This window comes from Acanthochromis polyacanthus, chromosome 23 (genome assembly GCF_021347895.1).
Source record: "Acanthochromis polyacanthus isolate Apoly-LR-REF ecotype Palm Island chromosome 23, KAUST_Apoly_ChrSc, whole genome shotgun sequence".
NCBI lineage: Eukaryota > Metazoa > Chordata > Actinopteri > Pomacentridae > Acanthochromis > Acanthochromis polyacanthus.
This window is the reverse complement of record NC_067135.1, coordinates 8372600-8394722: the sequence shown is the minus strand read 5'-3', so window position 1 is coordinate 8394722 and position 22123 is coordinate 8372600. Positions and strand designations below refer to the sequence as shown.

General features: G+C 38.5%; 1 protein-coding gene across 1 annotated transcript in view; it reads left to right on the top strand.

The window, feature by feature from the left end:
• LOC110962468 (B cell scaffold protein with ankyrin repeats 1) overlaps positions 1–18087 on the top strand; it is a 30563-nt gene extending 12476 nt beyond the window's left edge. The window contains exons 9-17 of the mRNA XM_022210421.2: positions 4830–4893; positions 5173–5370; positions 8070–8129; positions 10893–11035; positions 14043–14106; positions 14307–14336; positions 14579–14658; positions 14751–14786; positions 14877–18087. Of these exons, the coding sequence (XP_022066113.2) occupies positions 4830–4893; positions 5173–5370; positions 8070–8129; positions 10893–11035; positions 14043–14106; positions 14307–14336; positions 14579–14658; positions 14751–14783 (672 nt within the window). The 3' untranslated portion in view covers positions 14784–14786; positions 14877–18087. The remainder of the gene's footprint in view (positions 1–4829; positions 4894–5172; positions 5371–8069; positions 8130–10892; positions 11036–14042; positions 14107–14306; positions 14337–14578; positions 14659–14750; positions 14787–14876) is intronic.
• Positions 18088–22123: the final 4036 nt, after the last annotated feature.

Below are 22123 nucleotides of genomic sequence, written 5' to 3'. Positions count from 1 at the left end.
GCCTACCTTCAGCTGTAAAGCTCACTGATCAACAGATCGCATCTGTGCAAAATCTAAAGTGAAAAGACAATTTATCACCCCTGTGAAGATTCCGTGTGGCCACCTTTGGACAGAGACAGTTGAGCTGTTTCTACCTAATGCCAGTCTTAGCACAAAGGTAACTAGCTGCAGGTGTATGGCATTAATCTATTCATTTAGCTCCTAGCATGAAGCTATTAAGTGTAGTAAAAGTAGTAATAGAATACTTAATCATGAATAAAAGTCCTTCACCAAGAGTTTAGATTCAGTACAGTAGATATGACAGGAGGGTTGATCAAAAAGTTCAGAAACGGTGCTACCAGCAGATTCTAAGTCATTCAGCATGTCCAGGCTCATCGCTGGCGACAAGAGGTAGATTTGTGACTAAAATCAAGAGAAGAAACAACTGTTTTTGCAGATAGTCTTACTCTGCACCACTAAAAAGATAGAAGAAGAAATGTAGTTAATAGTACCTCTGAAACATGGACATGCACACTGATCAGGCAGCTTGGTGCCAGATACCACAGAAGACCTTCTAGTGGAGTCCATGCCTCAACAGGTCAGGGAGGAGGACCAACACAATATTAGGCCACTGGTCAAAATGTTATGCCTGATCACTGTATACAGTTTCATATAATGGAAGCGCTCACATTTATGGGTATAAAACTTCAGCTAAAGTACGTTCTGCAAATGGATGCCGATTTTGACAGATATCTAAAAACCTGGACAAATTATAATAATCCATAGGTTAGCTATAACTAAGTATGAGCAGTCCCTTGAAGCTTGTAGCAGCTGTTGGATCCCCACCATGTTACAGCCCATCAGTTTGTAACATGTCAGCTATGTGATCCTCATTCATTCATATGAAAATGTCTCCACTCTCATCTTCAGCCTTCCCTTGTAATACCGACAATTTTTAACTTTCTCCGATGCCGCGGGTGAATCTGTGGAGAATTCCCCCTCGAGGGAAATTTAGACACTCCAACAGCTGTTGCAAATGCATTTATTCCCCCTAGCAACACTGCTAATTGAGAGTGAATGCAGACTGAGCAAGGTTTGATCAGATTGCTCTAGTGAGCACTCGTTGCAAGGCTGCAGCGAGTCGGCTCAGCTGACAGGGGAGCAACGAAGTCAAACAGAGGTCTCTCCATGGGGACTTCAACAAACCTATAGATGTAACCAAGCAGACAGATTCGACATGCACCAGCGTTTCGATGTGGTTTTCTCGGAAGGTAATTAGAATTCATCTTGACAGCTAAAGAATATCCATATACTGTGCTTGTGTAACGCGTTAGAGAAATTATAAGACTCATGATTGCGGGGTGAGATTTTATTCCTTTTTGTTGGTGCATGGCAGTTTCATTAACTCATCTGCAGCGTTTCCCCCATCCCCAATTAATCAACCCATGATGCATCAGTGATTTGGGCGTCAGTGTAGCAGCACTCTGTCAATAAATCCTAGATGGATCGGTCCCCTGCTTCATACACAGGCTAAATCACTCACAGGGCCTGCGTCAGATCCACTAGTCTGCCCTGGCACCACACTTCTTTGTTAATTAGCTGTGAACTGCTCCAGAGGGGAAAGCTGAATTATTCAGGGAGAGCATAACTAGAATACAAATATAGAAAATGCTCCGCTGTTATCTACAATGTTTTTGTCCTCTGACTGCTGCATTGTGCTTGCTCAATTATCAGCGCAAACGCGCCCAGGCTTTAGTTAATATTTTAATGCTGGGTCACAAATTTGGCGGCGTGTCACTCGGCATTTACATGGACTCGGTGCTCCCAGAACAAGATTTCACTGCGCACTCTCAGATGCAGAATAGTTTGCAACTGTAAGGCCCTCCAAAGACTACAAAGAGCTATTTATTTATTGCATGCTGCGCTTGGGGAAAGTATACCCCTATCCAAATTCAAGCAAGCCAAATTAGCAGACTTGCTACAGTCCAGTTATGAAAACGTCAGAGATTTGTTTATCATTTGAATGATACGGGGCTCATTTTTCACTGCAATACAGAGTAATTCACATCTATTCAAACAGCACAGCCATGGCTAGAAGTAGAGAGAACTCACAAAAAATTACTTTGGAGAAGTATGGCTCCACATACTACAGATATTTGACTGCTTACATAACTCGAATCAACTCCAGGAAGATATTTCACTATGCCGAAAGTGTCTTTCAACAGCTTGCTCCTCTGCATGGAGCCATGCTACATTTGTTGAATCAATCAAGCAGATATTATTTTCCTCTGGATCCGTCTTATTGTGTAATCTTTGTTCTGAGTAAACACTGCCTGCAGCTCAACCGAATAGTCTCTAAATTCTTGCTATGCCTCACAGAGCTGAGTCATTCAAGCTTCTTGGTTGCGCTGAGGTGCACAGATTACTTTTTGCTTGTTTTTTTAACAGAATCTGATCAGTGTAAACCTTTTTTTTAATTTTTAGTTTCAAATTTTAAGTAGTTTTATTAAAAAGTCACAATCTTAAGCTTGGATTTGGTTATTTTTCCAGACAAAGCCACATATTAGTCCAAGAAAAGTTAAAGTCTAATGATTTGTTCCCACAAAATGGTGTCATTTTGCCAATTTTTAAAAAGATACCATGTGTTTTGTAGTCACAATAGCAGATAATGGAAGTCCACTGCTTTGGTTTGCTCTCAAATATGTCAAAACTACTGGAGGCATCACCAAGAAAATGTTGCAGAGTTGTTAACAGAAAGCAAAGAAGATGAAGACCTTCAACAGACTTCTTTGCTGGCGTCACCAGCTGAACAAAGTTTTAACCTTTCCAGTGAATATTCTCAACCTCAAGTGGATGGCTTGTGAATTTACCGTCTGTAAATTGTATTCATCCACGGCTGCCACACAATGAATCACAGAGACTTGGTGACTTTTCCTTCAGCTCCGTAACGAGGCCGACCTTTGCGGCTCAGCAGGTTGCGTTCAGCGCTAATTAGCAGAATGTTAGCATGCTAATGTGTCAAACAGCTACCTGCGACATGTTAGCATTGTGAGCAGACTGACACTCGCAATTAGCTCAAAGCGCCACAGTGTTAAAGAGCAGCCGGCACACTCTTGTTATAGCAGCCTTCAATAATGAATGCTTGGTTCCCTGCTAACTACGAAGATGACACTTTATGAGAAGAATTAGTTTTGCAGAAGTGTGAAATAATTATTTGCCTGCTGAGCTGACTGCTTCTTATTTTCCTCTGCCAAAACAGAAAAACACAAGTTGGTGGGATTTTAAGTGCATAGCTCTCATGTGATGGGCTCACAATGGCTCCACAATCTGCCGTGCATCAAATCCATTCATCCTGACACGACTAAAAACAGCGAGCATGGTGGTGCTGAGAGCTCAGACCAGCCAGCTTGTGAATTGACCATTTCGGCTGCTGCTAAAGACAAATTTACCCTCCTCCTGCTGCACTAGATTCACTCAAGATTTGTTCTCCCTCGAACTGAATCATGCCTGCTGTTTTGTCTGAGGTACCGCTGCTTGGACTGCGGCGGTGAAACTGAATTTGTCTGGAATGCCTGGGGCTCCTGCAGTTTCAGACATCTGTAAAATGATTTAGCATTCGCGGTTAGTAAATAAATACCCCTCCTCTGTCCAGACATTACCTCTGAAAGTACCACATTGTGCTAAAGTGCAGAATCCAACTATTAAAATTCAATATTCACGCGGTGGTAATTAACCCGTCCCTTCCACCTGTTGGGCCTGTGATGAACCTCGACTGTTAAGTAATGCATTCATGGCAGCCTTTAAGTAATTTGCAATACTAGGAACAGTGTAATATTGTAATTGAGTCATGATTGGCTGTGTTGCCTGGAAACAGCACACAGAGCAAGGCGTGTTATATGGAGGATATTTTGAACCAACTGAGCCGTTTCTCATATTCTGCAGATTTATATGATTGCCGGGGACTCTGTTATTGAATTTAGACTATACAGTATTCTTTTAAACTGACAATAGGAGTCCTGAGGTGCCATCATGTGGACTATGATTGAGTACTTTGTTGACACAATCTGTCTGGATGCAAAATCTACAACACAGCTTAGCGGCAGTGTGAAAATATGCAGCTGAAATACATTGTGGTTAGTCCATATCTGAGGAATTATTACTGAATACATTTTTAAAATAACATTTCGGTTTTAAATAAAGTGAATGTTCCTGATCAGAAGTCGATAAATCATCATCTATATGTGCGTCTAATTGTGGATCCAGTCTGACATCAAGTCAAGGGTCTTGAATCGCTCGCTAAATGATATGTTTGGACTGGAAGGGGAAGATTGTCTGATTGCTTAATTACCCTGATCATACCCCCGCCTGTCCCTCAGCACGCCATTAGCAGATAGGACGGTTCTGCGGCAGCTTTGTTCAGCAGCCGTGCGATACAGTGCACCTCACACCTCTGTAATTCATGCTATAGCTCTGGAAATTGCCTTCCCACAAGTCCTAACAGATGCAGCGAGAAGCCTCAATTAATAATCTGGATGGTTGTCACAGCTGACATGAAAACGCTGAATATTAAAGCAGCCTTACAGCACGGCAGAGAGGCTGGTGGATAGTCATCTGTGCTTTTAGGTTTTGTTTTTATGCCTTGGAAGTAGGATACAGGTGAGAAAATTAGCAGCGTGGTGAGCGAGCCAAGGATGAATTCACATTTTTACCAAGACTACAAGCCTGCAGCACTTTGAGATTAGCCCAAAAATCCACTGTTACACAGCAAATGTCCATGTCTAACACACCAGATGAAACATTGCTTTCTTTGAATACTAAATTCTGTCTGTTGGGGTGATTTGTTGTTGCAGAATACGTTGAACTCAGGCGAGGACAATGGTGATTCCAGTGTCTACGAAATGATGTGCAACGCAGGTGAGTGTGGGCCTGATGGGAAGCGGAAGGAGGACAAGGAAAAGCCGGTAATGGAATTGTTCTTTTCTCCCCCTCCTCCAGCATATCATTATGCTGCGTTCATTTCCGACCACTGAGCAGTTTCCCCTCACTGATGGAGATGGGGGGGGGGGGGGGCATCATGTAGCTTCTGATCAGCGGCGAAATGACAGCAGCAAAAGCAGCGTGCAGAACGTCATTATGACACTGAGGCAATAGTGCAGTAAACACTTTGTGCATTAGGGAATCTCTCCATCACAGATGTACAGAAACAGCAAGGCGGCGAGGATAAAGAGGGGGAGGAGGAGGATCTGTACGCGCCACTGGGGATGAATGATGAATATGACACCTTCCTGAACTCCACAAAAGCGGTGCTCGTTGCCAATCGCCCACCAGCACCCACACCTCGGCCCGAGAGCACCCAGGTGAAGGAGAGCGAAACCCCGTACATCGCTCAAGGTAACATGTGGCAACTTGTTGCTCTTTTGTTGCATCTTCTACTCCCTTCACTCCACGGCTACAGATACACGATTCTGGAGTAAAAACAAATGCTGAGTTATGCACAGTATGTGAAGGGGAGTTCATGTGGGAGGGAGGTAGTGCCTGGAATTTGCTGTTGTCAGTGGAGTGCTGCTGAATAGAGCAAAGAGGCTTTTTTCTTTTTGTTTTGATTCCATAAACCACAAGAACATAGTCGCTCCCCGTCGCAAAACAAACAAAAGCGAGGATGGAGAAACGAGCCATTTGTGTGCGTGGACAGCCCACAGTCCCTAACTGTTCAATTTCAGCAGCTTGAATATTTCATGAAGACGAAACATCCAAAAGTCAGTGGTATTATTAAGGCTCATAAATCATTTAACAGCTGTGAAACACGCATCCGCAATTAATCGTTATTCCCACAGGAAATATTACAACTCGTCCCTCTCTTTTACTTGCGTCCAAAACACACAAAAATGATTAGAGACGCTCACGCTGCAAAAACTCAAAATCTTACCAAGTCTACTCGTCTTGTTTTTAGTCAAAATGTCTCATCCCACTTGATTTAGGATAAATTCACCTAACAAGTGACATTTCAGCAAGATGGAGCGACTTGTTTTGAGACAATGCAGCTTAAATATCTTGTTAAGTCAAGCAATCTTGAAATTATCTTGTTTTAACCCTCGTGTCGTCCCACGGGTCAAATTGACCCGTTTTACATTTGAAAATGTGGAAAATAATAATAATTCACAGTGAAAACTTCCACATTTTCAAAATTTTCGGGAAATTCTTTAACATTTTTTGGTGGAAAAAAAAATGCTAAAAAAAAATGCTTCTGTTACGGCCATAAATCCCTTAACCTAAACCAATAACATCTGGTTATTTTGTTGCATCCAGTCAGCCCCTAGAGGTTGGATCGTAACAGCTTCTTTAAGAACATTCGGGGGAAAAAAGTTTTTAAAAATCCAGCTTATTTCACTGGATTTTGGTTGACTTTTTTCCCCGAATATTCTTAAAGAAAATATTACAACTTTTACCGATAAATATGGAATCACTTTAGATATTTTTAGGATATTTTTTGGAAGACTTTCATCCATTTTTTTGAAAATATTTACAATTTTTATATATTTTTTTATTTTTATTTATTTCTTGCCAAATTTGGGGATTAAAAAGAACTTTTAAGGGAAAGTTTTAAGGAATTTTCTTGAGGAAAATTATGCAAATTTTTTTTATAAATTTGGGGAATTTTTTGCTGAATTTGGATTTTTTTCCAGACAGGGCAACAATATTTTTTGGTGCCGTAAATGAGGACAACAGGAGGGCTAAGACATCTAAGCTTGACAATCCTGGTAAAATAGAGCTTAAAATAAGTTTTCCCAGCTAATTTTAAGATCTCAATATTCTTAATATCACATCTTATTTCAACAAATCTTACCAAGCCATTTTTCACTTGTTCTATTGGCAGATTTTTTTCCACTTATTTCAAGGTAAAAGTTCTTTCAAATAAGTTTTTCCCCTTGTTTTGAGAGGGGCATTTTTTCCAGTGCAGCAGACTCTCTCGCCCCATTATGTGGCTTTTTATTAAGCTCGCTTGCATCCAGTGAGCCAACCTTCTCCCCCGATGGATTTACAAAGCAAAACAAGTATCTGTATCCCAACCGTCCCCTCAGTAATAGAAAGAACTACCGGGCTGCCATCTGCAACCAATCTTGGCCCGGCCAAGGCCAAGTCAGCCAGAATAAGTCATTACACATGTTTTCCATCGTCCTTGTCCCCAGAGCGCACAAGAGAAGGGAGAGGGATTTTGAGGTTTCCATCTATTGAGACAGTGGAGCTTCAAACCACACAAGGATCACATTTTGCTCCTCACTCCCACAGTGAGAGATGTGAGAGGAGAGATGAGGCTTGGTGGAGGATTAGGCGAGGAGCCAGTTATTGGAAGACGCTGCACAAGTGGAAATAATGAGGACTCTGCTTTTGTTAGCGGCAACATCTCCATGCTCAATGAGACCGAAACGCTGAAACGTGAATGAAATTCAACCCCATCGGGAGAAATTACTGAACATGTAAACTACACGGCCGGCTTGAATGAAGCCATAGAGCCAGGGATTGTGTTATGAGCCAGGCAGGGTTTGAAAACCAAGTGGAAAAGAGAGATGCTGTCTCGGAGGAAGTAGTCAGAGGTGGGATTATCTTCCAGGGTGTGGATGCTGAATTTTAATCCGTGGTCGGTCACACGGCCGCAGCCCTGCCGCCTCTGACAGCTGAACAGTGCAGCCTTTCATTCTGAGCGCTCACCAAACCAGCAGCATCGTTCAGGGTGGATAACTCAATCCAGAGCTCAACATGGGTCCTTTCTGGCATTAAACAAGATTTTCACTTCTTTTTCATTGAACCTATATTTAGTTTCATCACATTTTTAATTCCTGAACCAGTAATAAGTTTTGTTGTTGCTGCATTTTGTTTTTCCCCCTTAGCTGTTCAGTCAGTAGATTAATTAAATTTAGTTCATGGCTCCATCTTGTGGGAGAAGAATTAAAATGCAGGGGCAAAATAAAGAACATTGGAGAATGAGCTCTGACTTTAATCCCTCTAGTAATAGTAAATATAATGTGCTAAATAGAAGTAAATATTGTGCGATCTTATGATGATGATGTGACTTGAAGCTGCTCTGTGTCCAGTGTTCCAGCAGAAGACGCTACAGAGTGATGCTGATCTCTACTCACTTCCCACTAAACAAGGTACGTTTTTCATTTAACTAGCATATCCATACCTCTGAGATTTTATGGCTCAGTTGCAGCTTCTTGTTAAGATAAACATCTGCATCTTTCAGTCTCATGCTCTCAGTTAGCGGTGCAGACTTTCTGCTAAAAACCTCCGAGCTCACACTGAGATAATCTGATGACATGCAGCATATCATCAGGGGTTGTGCTCTCAGCCTTGACAAAGTCATCACCTGCAAGCTAATGCACGAAGCTTACAAAGGTTTTGCGTTTTCGCTTGTGACGTTCAGGCATGAAAGGACATTTGCAGTCCTTAACCCTCCTGTTGTCTTCATTTACAGGCACCAAAAAAAAAATATTGTTTCCTTTTCTGAAAAAAATCCAAAAAATCAGCAAAAAAACAAAAAACAAACAAACTCAATTTCTGAAAATTTGCAAAACCTTCATGAAGAAAATTCCAATAATTCATTACAAGTTTCCCTTTATAATTGTATTATAATTTTGGAAGAACATTCTTGTAAATATTTTGCAAAAAATCCTAAAGATATCAGAAAAAAATCTAAATGTGTAAAAAAAAATGAAAAAAAAATATAAAAAATCCCCCAAAATTTGGCAAGAAAATTCTTATAAATATTTTCAAAAAATAAGTAAATATCTTCCAAAAAATCCTAAAATTATCTAAAAGGATTACATATATATCAGTAGAACTTCTTATATTTTCTTTAAGAACATTCACAAAAAAAAATCAACCAAAATCCAGCGATTTTTTTGTGAATGTTTTTAAAGACAAATTTTTAAACATTTTTTTCCCCATCAAAAAATGTTCAAAAATTTCCCAAAAATGCTGAAAATGTGGACATCAGAAGTATCGCCTTGAAAATATATTTTTCCCCACATTTTCAAACATTAAACGGGTCAATTTGACCTGCAGGACGACACGAGGGTTAATTCTGAAACAAAGAAAACAAACAGAATATGAAGTGAAACCTGTCCTGCTTCTTCCAAAAAGTCGCCTTTATTCCCCTATAATCAGTATTAGAACCTTGAGATTTACAGATACTCTCTACAAGAGCAAGACTTTCACCGCGCCGGTGATTTTTGCTGACTACTCTCCTAAGGTTTCCTGTTGGAATTACCTTCTGAATTAATGGTGACACCCTTAAATAATTTGTGGTGTGTTACTTATTTAATTAAAACTGTAGCGATCACCGCGGGGAAATGAGTCATTATAGCAGCAAAGTAATGGGCACACAAACAGTAAAAAAAGCAATAAAATGAGCAGGTAGCACATTGAAACAAAAGCCGTGTGCCGGAGAGAGAAAGAAGTGAACGGAGCACCTGCAGAGATACGAAGCCATTTATCTGCCTCACTGTTCTGCTGGTGACACTGAATGACAGGTCCATAGATCATCACAGTCAGCCAGAAAATTACTGAGAATCCACAAGACTCGCTGACGTTACAGATGTGCAGCGCAAACTCACAGTGCCAGACGATCCTAAGCACGCCGCAATAAAGAAGAAATAAAATAAAATCTGTAAAAAAATAAATAAATAAAAAAGCTGGCAGCAAGACTGATAGAAAAATAATGTGAAAAAAATAGAAAAAAATACTTAAAAGGCTATAAAAAGCTGAACTTAACGGCATGTATTTGTAAAATAATGCATTTTTTAGATGATTTTTGTATATTACTTACAGCTTCGGCATGTTTTTTTAGGGTTAACATATAAATCTGCACTGATATTTGTAATTAAATAATCCTTCACATACATTTATTTTTCTTTCAAGCATCAGCAAATATCTGTAAAATAATGATATTTTTAACTGACCATAAAATCATGTCAATTCAGACTCACAACGGAAAAGTCCATTAGTGAAAATACACATTTTTGTTGTGGAGAATATTTACAGTTTTGACCTGTTTTTTAAAAAAATACAGTAAACACAGTAAACATGTGAATTATTGCTTTGTTTTCTTTGATCTTACTAGATATTATCAGTAATTTGACACAAACAGGAAAAAATAACTAAAAACACATTTTTCAGTCCTTAATATGGATATTTATTTTTTTAAATAATGGCAAATATCTGTAAAATAACTATATTTTTAGCTGGTGGCAAAACTGTCTAATTTTGCAGATTTACTCATTTTTTATGAGGACATTATGTGCAGTTTTAGCCAGATTTTTTATACAGTAAACTTGTAAATTAATGCTTTGTTTCTTTGATTTTACTCGATATTATATGTGATTTAACAAAACAGAATGGCAGTTAAAAAATATCTTGTCCCATTTGTCTTTCAAGTAATGGCAAATACTATTTATTTACTGCAATTTAAACACAGTGAAATAGTATAATTTTATGGTCAAATGTAAAAAAAAAAAAGGATTATCATGAAGAAAAATAGAGATTTTGCTGTGGACATTTATTTACAGTTAGAGGTCTGTTTTATTTTTATAGTTAACATGTAAATTATTGCTTTTTTCTATAACTTCTCTAATTATCTGTAATTTTACCAAACAGAGGAAAACCTGTACCGTAAACAGTAAATTGTTCATAAAAATCACAGTTAAAAACATTCACTGAGGACCACCTGAGGCTTTACAGGTAGTTTGTTCATTTTCAGTTTGAAAATGAACAAACTGAATTCATGTCTTTATACATTAAGTCCACCTTGTTGACTTGTTTAGGGAATATTTTGTGCTGCCTGGTGGTAAAAATGTGTCTGATTTCCAGATCACTGAAAGCAGCAGGTGTGTTCATGGACTTGTTGTTCGTTGCAGCACGCGGTCGAGACGACAGAAAGAATTCAACCTACGACACCTTTGAGCCAAACAGAATCCAGCAGCTCATTGAGCAGAGAAGGAAGTCAGGTTTACTCACCGTGGACGACGCTGCTGAGAAGGCCACGGACGGCAGGCAGCAGGTAGGAGGACGAGCACGCACTGTGAACACACACATGAAGGCATCTGAATGAAAGAACACGCAAGACCAAACCTGAATATAACATCTGTTGTTAATGACACACAGTGTGTAGGTGCTGTGCAACCGAGCATCGATCTGAAGAAAGACTAATTATTTCAGGTTCACCTAGAGAGGAGAAAGAAACAAGTGATGGACCACAGATTCTGAGAGCTGTACGGCAAGCCAGAGAGCACAAAATATGTCAGAAACAAAAAACATGAACTTTTACAGAATGTGTGATTTTGATTTTACAGTTTGTTTTTTTGAAAGACACAAAAAATATCAATAAAACTACAAAAAATAAATTGAATTGGCATGCAACTGAATACTTCAGATTTTTTTTTTTTTTTTAACAGAAAACTGACATTTTTGACATAAAAGGACCGTTAGGAAGAATTAGGAAACTCATGATAATTCTGCACATATATTCTTTAATTTAATCGTTAACCCTCGTGTTGTCCTGTGGGTCAAAATTGACCCTTTATAAAGTTTGAAAAAAAAATATTTTCACATTGAAACTTCTGATGTCCACATTTTCAACATTTCTGGGGAAACTGTGGACATCAACCAACCAAAAGCCAGCGAATTTCACCAGATTTTGGTTGTTTTTTTGTGAATGTTCTTAAAGAAAATATTAGAACTTTTACCGATATACAAGTAATGACTTTAGATTTTTTTAGGCAATTTTTTTGGAAAATGTTTCTTCATTTTGCAATTTTTTGGGCAATTTTATTCATTTGCAAAACCTTCATGAAGAATAATTCCAATAATTCCTTAAAAGTTTCCCTGAAAAGTTTTATTTTAAAAAAATCCCCCAAATTTGGCAAGAAAATTCTTCAAATTTTTTTTAAAAAGGAGTAAAAATCTTCAAAAAAAATCCTAAAAATATCTAAAGTGATTACAAATATATCAGTAAAACTTGTAATGCTTTTGTAAGAACATTCAGAAAAAAAAATCAATGTTCTTAAGAAACATTTTTAACATTTTTTTCCCACCAAAAAATGTTCAAAGATTTCCCAAAAATGTTGAAAATGTGGACATCATAAGTTTCACTGTGAAAATATATATTTTTTCCCACATTTTCAAACTTTAAAACGGGTAATCTTTGACCTGCAGGATGACACGAGGGTTGATATGTTGTACATATTTGAAATGAATTTGTTAAATCTTTGCCGTGACACATCTGTTATGTGGACACTAAGACAAGATGCTTGCTGTGTTGGTGATACAAAAAGGATTTCCAGTTGCTTCTCGTGTAAAAAATTAAAGCGAGAGTGAGTGTCTAATGCTCCATAAGTGGTTGAAATGAGGGACAGGTGTGCAGGCAGTTCATTATCAGGTGACTGTGGAGCAGCAGGAGGAGCTGAGGACACCTGCTGGGCAGAGAGGGAATAGAAGCTCTGCTGTGACAGGAGACGTTAGTACAGACAGCGGGGCAAACGCCTCAAAAAGGCGAGAAGAAGACAGGACCATGCCAGTAGGCTGCCGTTGTTAATATGAATGTTAATTTACACTGAGGTGCTGGGCCTCCATCTGTCTGTTCTTACAGGTGACGCTTTGACACGTCACAGTAGGAAATAATAAAATGAATGATGGGGGAACTCCATTTAGCTGCTTTGGTTTCAGGGTCCTGGTAGTGTGACAGGTCTAACCGGCACACATTGTTAATGTTATTAGCAACACCTGTGCATTTCCTGCTGAGACAACACATAACGTCTGGTCTGCTGTGCATCAGACAGACTGGGAAACAGCAGTCTAACGCTACGAACACCAGAAACACAAAGGAAAGATGTGACTGTGGTGGAGAATGCATTCACAGATTTGACTAAAATAAAAGTAATACCAAACTCCATCACTAGAAGAGGTCTTCTATGAAGTCTAATCACCAAAATGTACTTAAAATTTAAAAAATAAAGTTCTCATAATGTAGCAGAATGGCCTCTGTGATAAGTAATTTTCATTTTCTGTAGTTTAAATATGTATTTATACATCTTAGCTGAGTGGGCCACGGTCCTTCCACAGAGTCACAAAATGAATGTTTGAGATGAATTATGGAATAGAAGAAGAAAAACATCTGCAAAGTAAATATGTCTTGATATTTGGAACTTTTGAACACTTTGAAAGCTTTTTTAGGAGAAATTTTAATAGTTTTACCTCTTTAGAACAACAATTTAACCCTCCTGTTGTCCTGTGGGTCAAACTGACTTGTTTTAAAGTTTGTAAATGTGGGAAAAAAATATGTATTTTCACAGTGAAAACTTCCACATTTTCAACATTTTTGTTAAATTTTAGAACACTGTTTGATGGGGAAAAAAAGAAATGCTAAAAAATAATTTTAAAAAAGTTTCTTAAAGAACATTCAGGGGAAAAAAAAATCAACAAATTTTGAAAATAATAGAACTTTTACTGATATATATGTAAACACTAGATATTTTTAGGAAATTTTTTGGAAGATTTTTACTCATTTTATGAAAATATTTACAATTTTTTTATTTTTTAAATTTTTAATTCTTGCCAAATTTGGGGATTTTTTTTTAGATTTTTAAGATTTTTAAGGGAAACCGAAGGAATTTTCTTCCTAAAGATTTTGCAATTTTTTTTCTTACAAATTTGGGGAATTTTTTGCTGAATTTTTGGATTTTTTTCAGACAGAGAACAATATTTTTTGGTGCCGTAAATGAAGACAACAGGAAGGTTAAATAGTATGTAAATCTGCATATGAAATTATATATATGTAAAGGAGTAATAAGTGCTATATTTTGGCATTCCTTCGCCCTTTTTTCCTGCTCTGTTGTTGCATTACTTAGACATTATTCCGACATCCATGAAGGCACCAAAAGATTTACGACCGAGCTGGAAAACCTCGATCGATCTTTTTCCCCAGCCTGCGCGAACACAACACAGATAAATCATGAAAAATCTCAGAGTGTGTTAGTTTAATATTAAAGCGCTGATCTTTGTCTCTGCAGGAGAAGTTGAGTCATCGGAGAGCCAGTATCATCAACAACAGAGCGGATGATGACAGTGTATACGGTAAATATTCCTCCAGTCTGGATGTGTGGGCTAAACTTTGCCGTCATCACAGAGAGGCTCCACAGACTTTAGTTTTCCTGGAACTTTAACACGAGAACAAATATTATGCAGCGCAGGTAACTGGGACAAATGGCCACATTACAAATGGCTGTATTAAACTGTGTACTGTAAACGGCTCAGAAAGTCCTCTCTCCCCGCAGATAAAATCAACATCGTTCATCAGGCGCCAAGTGAGTCTTTAAAAACTTATCTCAGAGTGCACAGAAGAAACCTGTGTTTGCATGCCTTTGTAGTTTCTCCAGTCCCGGCTGCACTGGCGGGGAATTAATCCTCAGGGAAGCGTTATTTAATCAAATCCACAACGCTGTGTTTTGATCTAGTGAGTTTCACTAGCACTAAATGAGAGTTCTTTATTGTCCTTTACTGAACAATTCTCCGTTCAGCAGTGCATGTTGAATCGTTTCCCCCTCAGGTGTTACGGTGAATGAAAGTCGGAGAGGAAGCCAAACAGTGGAGTCGGATTTTTACAGCAAGCCACTGAAAGGACAGCAGGTGAGTTTACCTCACTTGTGAAAATTAGCATAAATGTGTGAATGTACACAAGCATGCAATAATGACTTGCATCCTATTCAATTGTTCTACAGTCATATTTCTTTCGGAAAGCCGACAAACGATGAAAGGTGAGTGTTCAAATAACCTAAAAACACATTTTTTTAAAATCAAACGCTAAGTCAAACTCATCCCATTTGTTACATTTGTCTTATTTCCAGGCTCCATCACCCAACAAAGATCCCATTACTTCACCAATTGTACCACATCTAATCTGATTAAACAACAAAATGTTTTCTTTTTAAACTTATATTATCATCTTTGTTTTATTTTTCAGCCTATTGAGAAGTGAAATGATAAATATTGATGATAAAGTTACATGTAATATGCAGCATATGAATGCAAATGCACTTTTTCAGTGCTTTTCAATCCTAATTTTGTAAAATGGGTGTCTACAGCTACTGCTTTTTATAATTTCAAAGATTAACCCTCGTGTCGTCCTGCAGGTCAAAATTGACCCGTTTTAGTTTGAAAATGTGGAGAAAAATATACAATTTCACAGTGAAAACTTCCGTATTTTCAACATTTTTGGGAAATTCTTTAACATTTTTCGGTGGAAAATATGTTAAAAATGTTTAAGAACATTCACACAAAAAATCAACCAAAATCCAGCAAATTTTGCTGGATTTTGGTTGATTTTTTTGTGAATGTTTTTAGAGAAAATATTACAAGTTTTACTGATATATATGGAATCACTTTAGATATTTGTAGGATCTTTTTGGAGTGTTTTACTCATTTAAAAAAAAAATATTTACAAGAATTTTCTTGACAAATTTGAGAGACTTTTAAAAAAATAACATTAAAGGAATTATTGGAATTTTCTTCTTGAAGGTTTTGCAATTTTTCAGAAATTTGGGGAGTTTTTTGCTGAATTTGTAGATTTTTTTCAGACAAGGAAAACAATATTTTGCCCATCAATGAGGACAACAGGAGGGTTAAACTACATAAAAAATGTTCTTTTTAAAAAAAAATCTCTGTACTGAACTTTTCAATATTTGCAGCAATTTTAAAGTGAATCAGGAGTTAAAAAGTCGTGCAGAATAAAATCTGTCATGTTTAATGTCAAGCTTGATTGTCATGTGCCAGTGCTCCGGGGAAAACAAATTATTTCTCCAGAACTTTACCCTCCAGAGGGCGCCATATCTCTAAATATACCCATGTCTCGGCTCAGGCTGAAAAAACGGAGACATCTGGTGAGCACAGAAGCACCTGCTGACCTCCTGTTGGCTGGGAGGCAAGCAATGTGGGAAAAAAAAAAAAAAAAAATGCATCCATACATGCTTAAAAATGTAAACGGAAAGTAAAAACACTCACGCAGAAGGTGAGAACATCAGTGAAGGGGTTTCTTGCAGTGCCTGGTTTGCAAACAGGAAGCATGTGTTCGGTGTGTTGGTCACAGATCCTTGCGTCAGCCAAGAAACGTCAGGATTAATCTGCAAATTAAGCACCATGGGAGGAAAATGAAACGTGCAGAACTATAAGTGGACTCGCTGGGGTAAATATAGAAATGTGAGGGTTAAATTAAAGGTGATTTGTGGGAGAATCGCTTTGCTCTGGACTTCTGAATGATAAACACTGACTCTCTTTACTTGTCAAAAATCTAAATTTGCTGTCATATGCAAACTATTTGGGAACTGGCACAAATGCACACGCTCTTTCCCACACACACACACACACACACACACACACAGACACACACCAGTTTGTTGGTACAGGCCTGCCTGTGCCTGAATGAATGAATAAGAGCTGCATGGGGAATTCAGTGAATGCACGGCTAAATCCAAGCTCGGTCTTGAAACCCAGGCAGAGGCTGAGCTGTGTGCCAACAAAGCAGCTGGGTACACGCCGGGCACATTTTTCTGTTCAATCATGCTCTTTGTGAATAATATGTATTAATGCCGTCCCTACTTAGACCTGCCAGTTAGCCTTTGGAGATGATCCGGCTTCAGGACCCCATGGCATTTGAGGCATATGTTTGCCTGTCACCTGCTGAGTGTATTTCAGCCGGTGCGTCAGGCATGGCCACCGAGATAGGCCCTCCGATCACTGCGTATGTAAATGTCCCACCACAAGGAACGATTCCCATGTCGCCGAGAGACAAGGAGATAGAGAACTTCAGTGACATGTGTCGCCCACACCGGACATGCTTCTATACGTAGGCAGCACACATCAAAGACAAAGGATCAAAGACAGACTGTGTCCCTGCATTGTATGAGCATTTTCAGAAAAAAATAATCCTCACAATATTTCTGAAATGCAAATGATTCAGACTGTCATGATGATGTAATTTGTTTGTTGTTGTGAATTTCTTCTTTTCATATCTAAATGCAGCAATGGTTACAAGTGGATGCAATTTTGAGCATTTATATTTTGCAAAAAAACAGCAAATTCTAATTTGGAAGCCTAAATGTCAGCAGTGCTTTGCAGTTTTTAGTGTGTAATAGTTTTTACAGGCCGTCTGTATTTAACTGGTCTGGTATAGGAGACTATTCTGCACCTCAGAATGATCTGCCCAACATGCTATAATAATGTAAAAGCATTCCCAATACATTACTCACTTTGAGTAATCCAATAAAACACATTGTAAATAACATTTAGGAGCATGCATTGAGTCATCTGTAGTGAAATACATTTTAAAAGTAACCTTCTCAACACTGAAAAACTGGTAATGAGGTACAGTTGGACTATTCAGCAGCACAGAATGGTCTGACTCTACCTCACCAACTCTTTTTAAGACCCATATGTCAATAAGAATATGCTTAAACTATAAAAGAAAGGGATAAAACTATTACAAGTATAAATGTGTGTGCAGATAATTGACTTGAGAGCACACAGTTGTAGTCTTCTGTTGTCTTTATTCTGAGGAACGTAAATCCAATATTTACTTTGCTTTTAGCTCTTTTTTGGTCTCCATCTCCAGATGAAACTATCTGGTTCTTCAGCTGCTAAATGATTCACTGTGTTCACTAGTTGGAGCTAACGTGGGTTTATTGGAACATTTTAACTCCTTTTTTCGTATTCAAACAGTGAGAATTCACTAAACCAAACCAGCAAGTTGAAGGATAAAAACAAAATGATCTGTAGAGCTGAAGGGAACCAGTGATAAATGTATGTGCATGTTTATCAATATGGAGAGGGTTACTTTGAATGTATTTCACTACAGAATACAGAACATGCTTTTAAATGTAATTTTCAACATTAGATATGACATTCACATAATACTTCCTCCTAAACTACAGCTAATCTGAATGGACATTATAACACTTTTGTCTGGCAATAAAATCCAAAATCCAATGTTTACTTGACCTTTTACTCCACAGAATCAAGTGGACACTAATAATCTAAATGAATATTAAACTATGTCAAACTACAGCTCCTTGATAGAACATTTTGTCGTCATTTTAGGTTCTTAGCTGCATTTTGTGGCTCAACATGAAGTTTGACCAGCAAGTGTTCAAATTTAGCAGAAGAAATAAAAGTGGAAAGCAGCCGTTTTGCTACCGTGGCAACGCGAGCCTAATATGGACGCGGTTTATGCCGTGGTGCAGATATGTTTTTGCTCTTTTGTGGTGGATCGTGGGCTATGGCAAAATTACATCATAAATTTAAGAGAACACTTAAGAAAAAAATTACAATTCTCTAGCTGAAGTTTCACATATTTTCCAAACATATATCGCACTTGCATGTTTGAGCATTCCGCTACTCCCCAACAGGACTGCTTATATACAAACAGGTGACACATTAAAGGAAAAAGGCTGCACTCTGAAGACGCAGTGACCCAGTTATGCTTTAGGGGACATTTTGCTGGCATGCTTTGCAACCACTTGCCCCTGTAGAATTAAGCGTCACTGCAAATCAACACCAAGTTCACCAAGTGAGTGAATATCTTTTGGAAGAACGGTGCTCCATCACCGCACTGAAGCTGTTCTGGCAGCCTGTGGTCGCCCAACACCCTACCAAGACACCGTATGTTAGGTTTTCCTTTAATTTGTCGCCTGTCTGCACACATACGGACGCAAACTTTCAGTTGTGTTTTAAAAGTGGACAGAATAACAATTACGCAACACGGATTGAAAAATTCCACCAAAAAAATCCTCTCAGTCGGTCTCCCTCTTCCTCTACTCCAGCATCAGGCTTGGTTAGACAGTGGAGCGGCAGGATTATACAGTCAACGCATCAATAATATTGTTATGACACAGCTCTTAACCGGTGATGGCCTTTATCAATTGAAACATGAAAAGCCAAGCTGTCGCCTCGGTCGTGTGTCGAATCCTTTCCCGCATCCCCGCGGCACTGCTGGTTCCATACTGCTGCAAAAACACTGGGATAACGTATCAGGGATAACTAGTCTAGTGGAGGAGCATGCATAAACACAACCTCTCCGGCGTACACCTTAGTGTGCACACAACACACACGGGGAGGCGACAGCACACATGCACGGCTCCCCTGATTCGCCCGGTCCCCTCTCCAGCCCCGAGATTAGGGCAGAGGATTGTGCACAGCTGCTCCCCAACATCCCCGATAAAAATCAGGCAATTTCACAGTCAGTGGCATTCTTTCATCCCCTAATCCACAAACCGCATACAGTTATAGATGAACCTCACTGCGATGAGAACAAGCTGTTCTGAGCTGACCTCACCAGTCGGTGTGGACATCGTTGATTGGCTGTAGAGGCTGTGAGCAGGAAAAACAAAGTGAACCATCCTCGACTTTTGTTTTTTAGCTTCCAATAAGACACATTTGTGCCTCAGATCGACATGCGTCAGTCTTGCGATTAAAGATTGCAGCTAATAAAGATGGAAAATAAAGGGGGAATGTGTTTGAACCCTCGTGCCGTCCTGCGGGTCAAAATTGATACATTTTAAAGTTTGAAAATGTGGAAAAAAAAATACAGTTTCACAGTGAAACTTCTGATATCCACATTTTCAATATTTTTGGGAAATTTGTGAACAGTTTTCGGTGGTAAAAAAGAAATGTCAAAAATGTTTAAGAAAATTCACAAAAAAAAACAACCAAAATCCAGTGAATTTTTTTGTGAATGTTCTTAAAGAAAATAGAAGCTTCACTGACATATGTAATCACTTTAGATATTTTTAGGATTTTTTTTGGAAGATTTTTATTCATTTTTGGAAACTATTTACAAGAATTTTCTTGGCAAATTTGGGGACTTTTTAAATGAAACTTTTAAGGGATTTTTTTTTAGGAATTATTGGAATTTTCTTCCTGAAGGTTTTGCAAATTTTCAGAAATTTGGGGAATTTTTTTGCTGAATTTTTTGATTTTGTACAGACAAGGAAACAATATTTTTTATGCCTGTAAATGTAGACAACAGGAGGGTTAATGAGTGAAATTCATCTAATAGGGTCGGTTTTCAAGATGTAAATTTATAGTAACTTCCAACAATTCCTACAAGATTCAAAAGAGATCAAACTGCTCTTCCATTTGCACTAATAGGAGAATCTGTCATTCACAGACTTTAATGTGTTTTTGTCACTGCAGTGCATGCAGCTATACTTCATAGTTCCCCCTCTTCTGAAGTCATTCAGTTCGCCCATTTTGTCTGACCCCAACCTCCATTTGCAGAGTGATTCTTCACCCAAGTTCAAACAGGGGACAAAAAGGTACTTCACAAGGAGGGGGAAAGAGGAGGAAGAAGAAGTATGAATCAAAAGGCAAGGAAATGGAATTCACTGTACAAACGGCGGGGGAATTTCAATGTCCGCCGCGGCACAGTAGAGCTCTGTTCAGTCCTCGCAGGCTGTGGGGTGAAAAGAGCAGCAGCCCCAGCAGGGCACATCTATTCTGACAAGTCCTTACACACAGTGAAAAGCCTGAGCAAGGTCTATTTGTTTAAGAGGCAATAGACGGAGCTGAAGGATAGCGGAGCTTTAAGGCAGTAACAGGATAATTTTATGGGTTTTTGCCTTTTGGCAGATTTATTTGACGGAAATAAATTCGAATCAAATGCTTCCTGTTTGCGCATTAACAGATCAGGGGACTTGATTGTAGCATTTAATTATTTCAGAAAGTTAAACACAAACTATTCCATTTTATGAGGAAATGAAAGAGATAAAACTATTACGAGAAAATCAGCGTTAAAAGCTCCTCCCGATTAACGACTTGAGATCACATAGTTGCAGTCTTCTGCCGTCTTTAAATTCGGATTTAAGCACGAGGTTAAAAGTTTCATTCAAAGGAAGCAGCCCATATTTTTTAACACCAACTCCCTTTAAAATGGTTAATGGATGAACATTATATTTACAAAGCGGGGTCTTATTTTTATCTCTGAGGTGAAATTCTGCTTTACCTTAAGCCTCCTTTGCAAAGGTCAACTCTGGATTAAAAACTAGTCCTTTGGGACAAGACGTCTCATGAGAATGCTCATCCATGCTTCAGCTTGGAAATAATCAGATTATAGTTGTATTCTGTGACTTATTATGAATCACGAGTCAACTAGTGATGAAAGCGAACTTTCTGAGCCATGTATGTGTGTTTAAATCCTATAAATGATTAATGTGCATTAATATTATCATTTTGTTGTTTTTTTTCCCCAAGAGTGGTATGGTTGGTGTTTTATTCTGACAATTTATAGACACTTGTGTTGTATTTTTGCTAATTGCATGACAGAGATCACCTTTAAAACGTACAGTTGTGTGCAAAAACGGAAAACACAACAGTAATCTCTTGAAACAGCAGCATTTTTTAGCAAATGTTGCTCAGGAGTGAATTGTGTGCGTTTGTCGAGGACTATATTCAGCTGTGCACAATACACCTTTAGAATGCATTTACGACAACAGGAAGTAGAAGAAACTATACAGCGTCCATGAGGGTGAGGATGACCGACGGCCGGCTCTGGAAAAACATCCAGTTCGCTCTTAAACATGAAGTGTGCTTGTGAGGGAAAAAAAGTGTTAAAAAAAGGCTGGCAGGGCTTTATTTTGGACTTCTTCTGCAGGTTTAGTCGTATGTAGCTGGTCTGAAAAAGTGAATCAAAGGTGCAGGTAGAGTGGTTACACAAGTGTCGGCTTAGTCAAAGAGAAAAATGCCCCCAGGAGCCGTGTTACACCTGGGCCTCGAGTTAATGATAAATCCTGTTCTCTAGCAGCGAGCCAAAAGGAAGGAGATAACTGATAACGTGACTAATGTATGAGCTTAATACTCAACTTAACACCGTGTTTGTGGTAATGAAGAGACGATTGTGGTTTTAATAATGTGTGGAACAACCGTGGCAGGCAGGACTCAGTCACATCAGGCTTCACATGAAACTTGTTCGGTCTTTTAGATTTCTTGATAATAAAAGGGGAAAAAAGTAGAACATCAACATACACTAAGTGTCTCACTGATTAAATATTTCAATAAAAGTGTGTCACAAGTGTGTGGCAAATCACCCGATGCAGATACAATTATA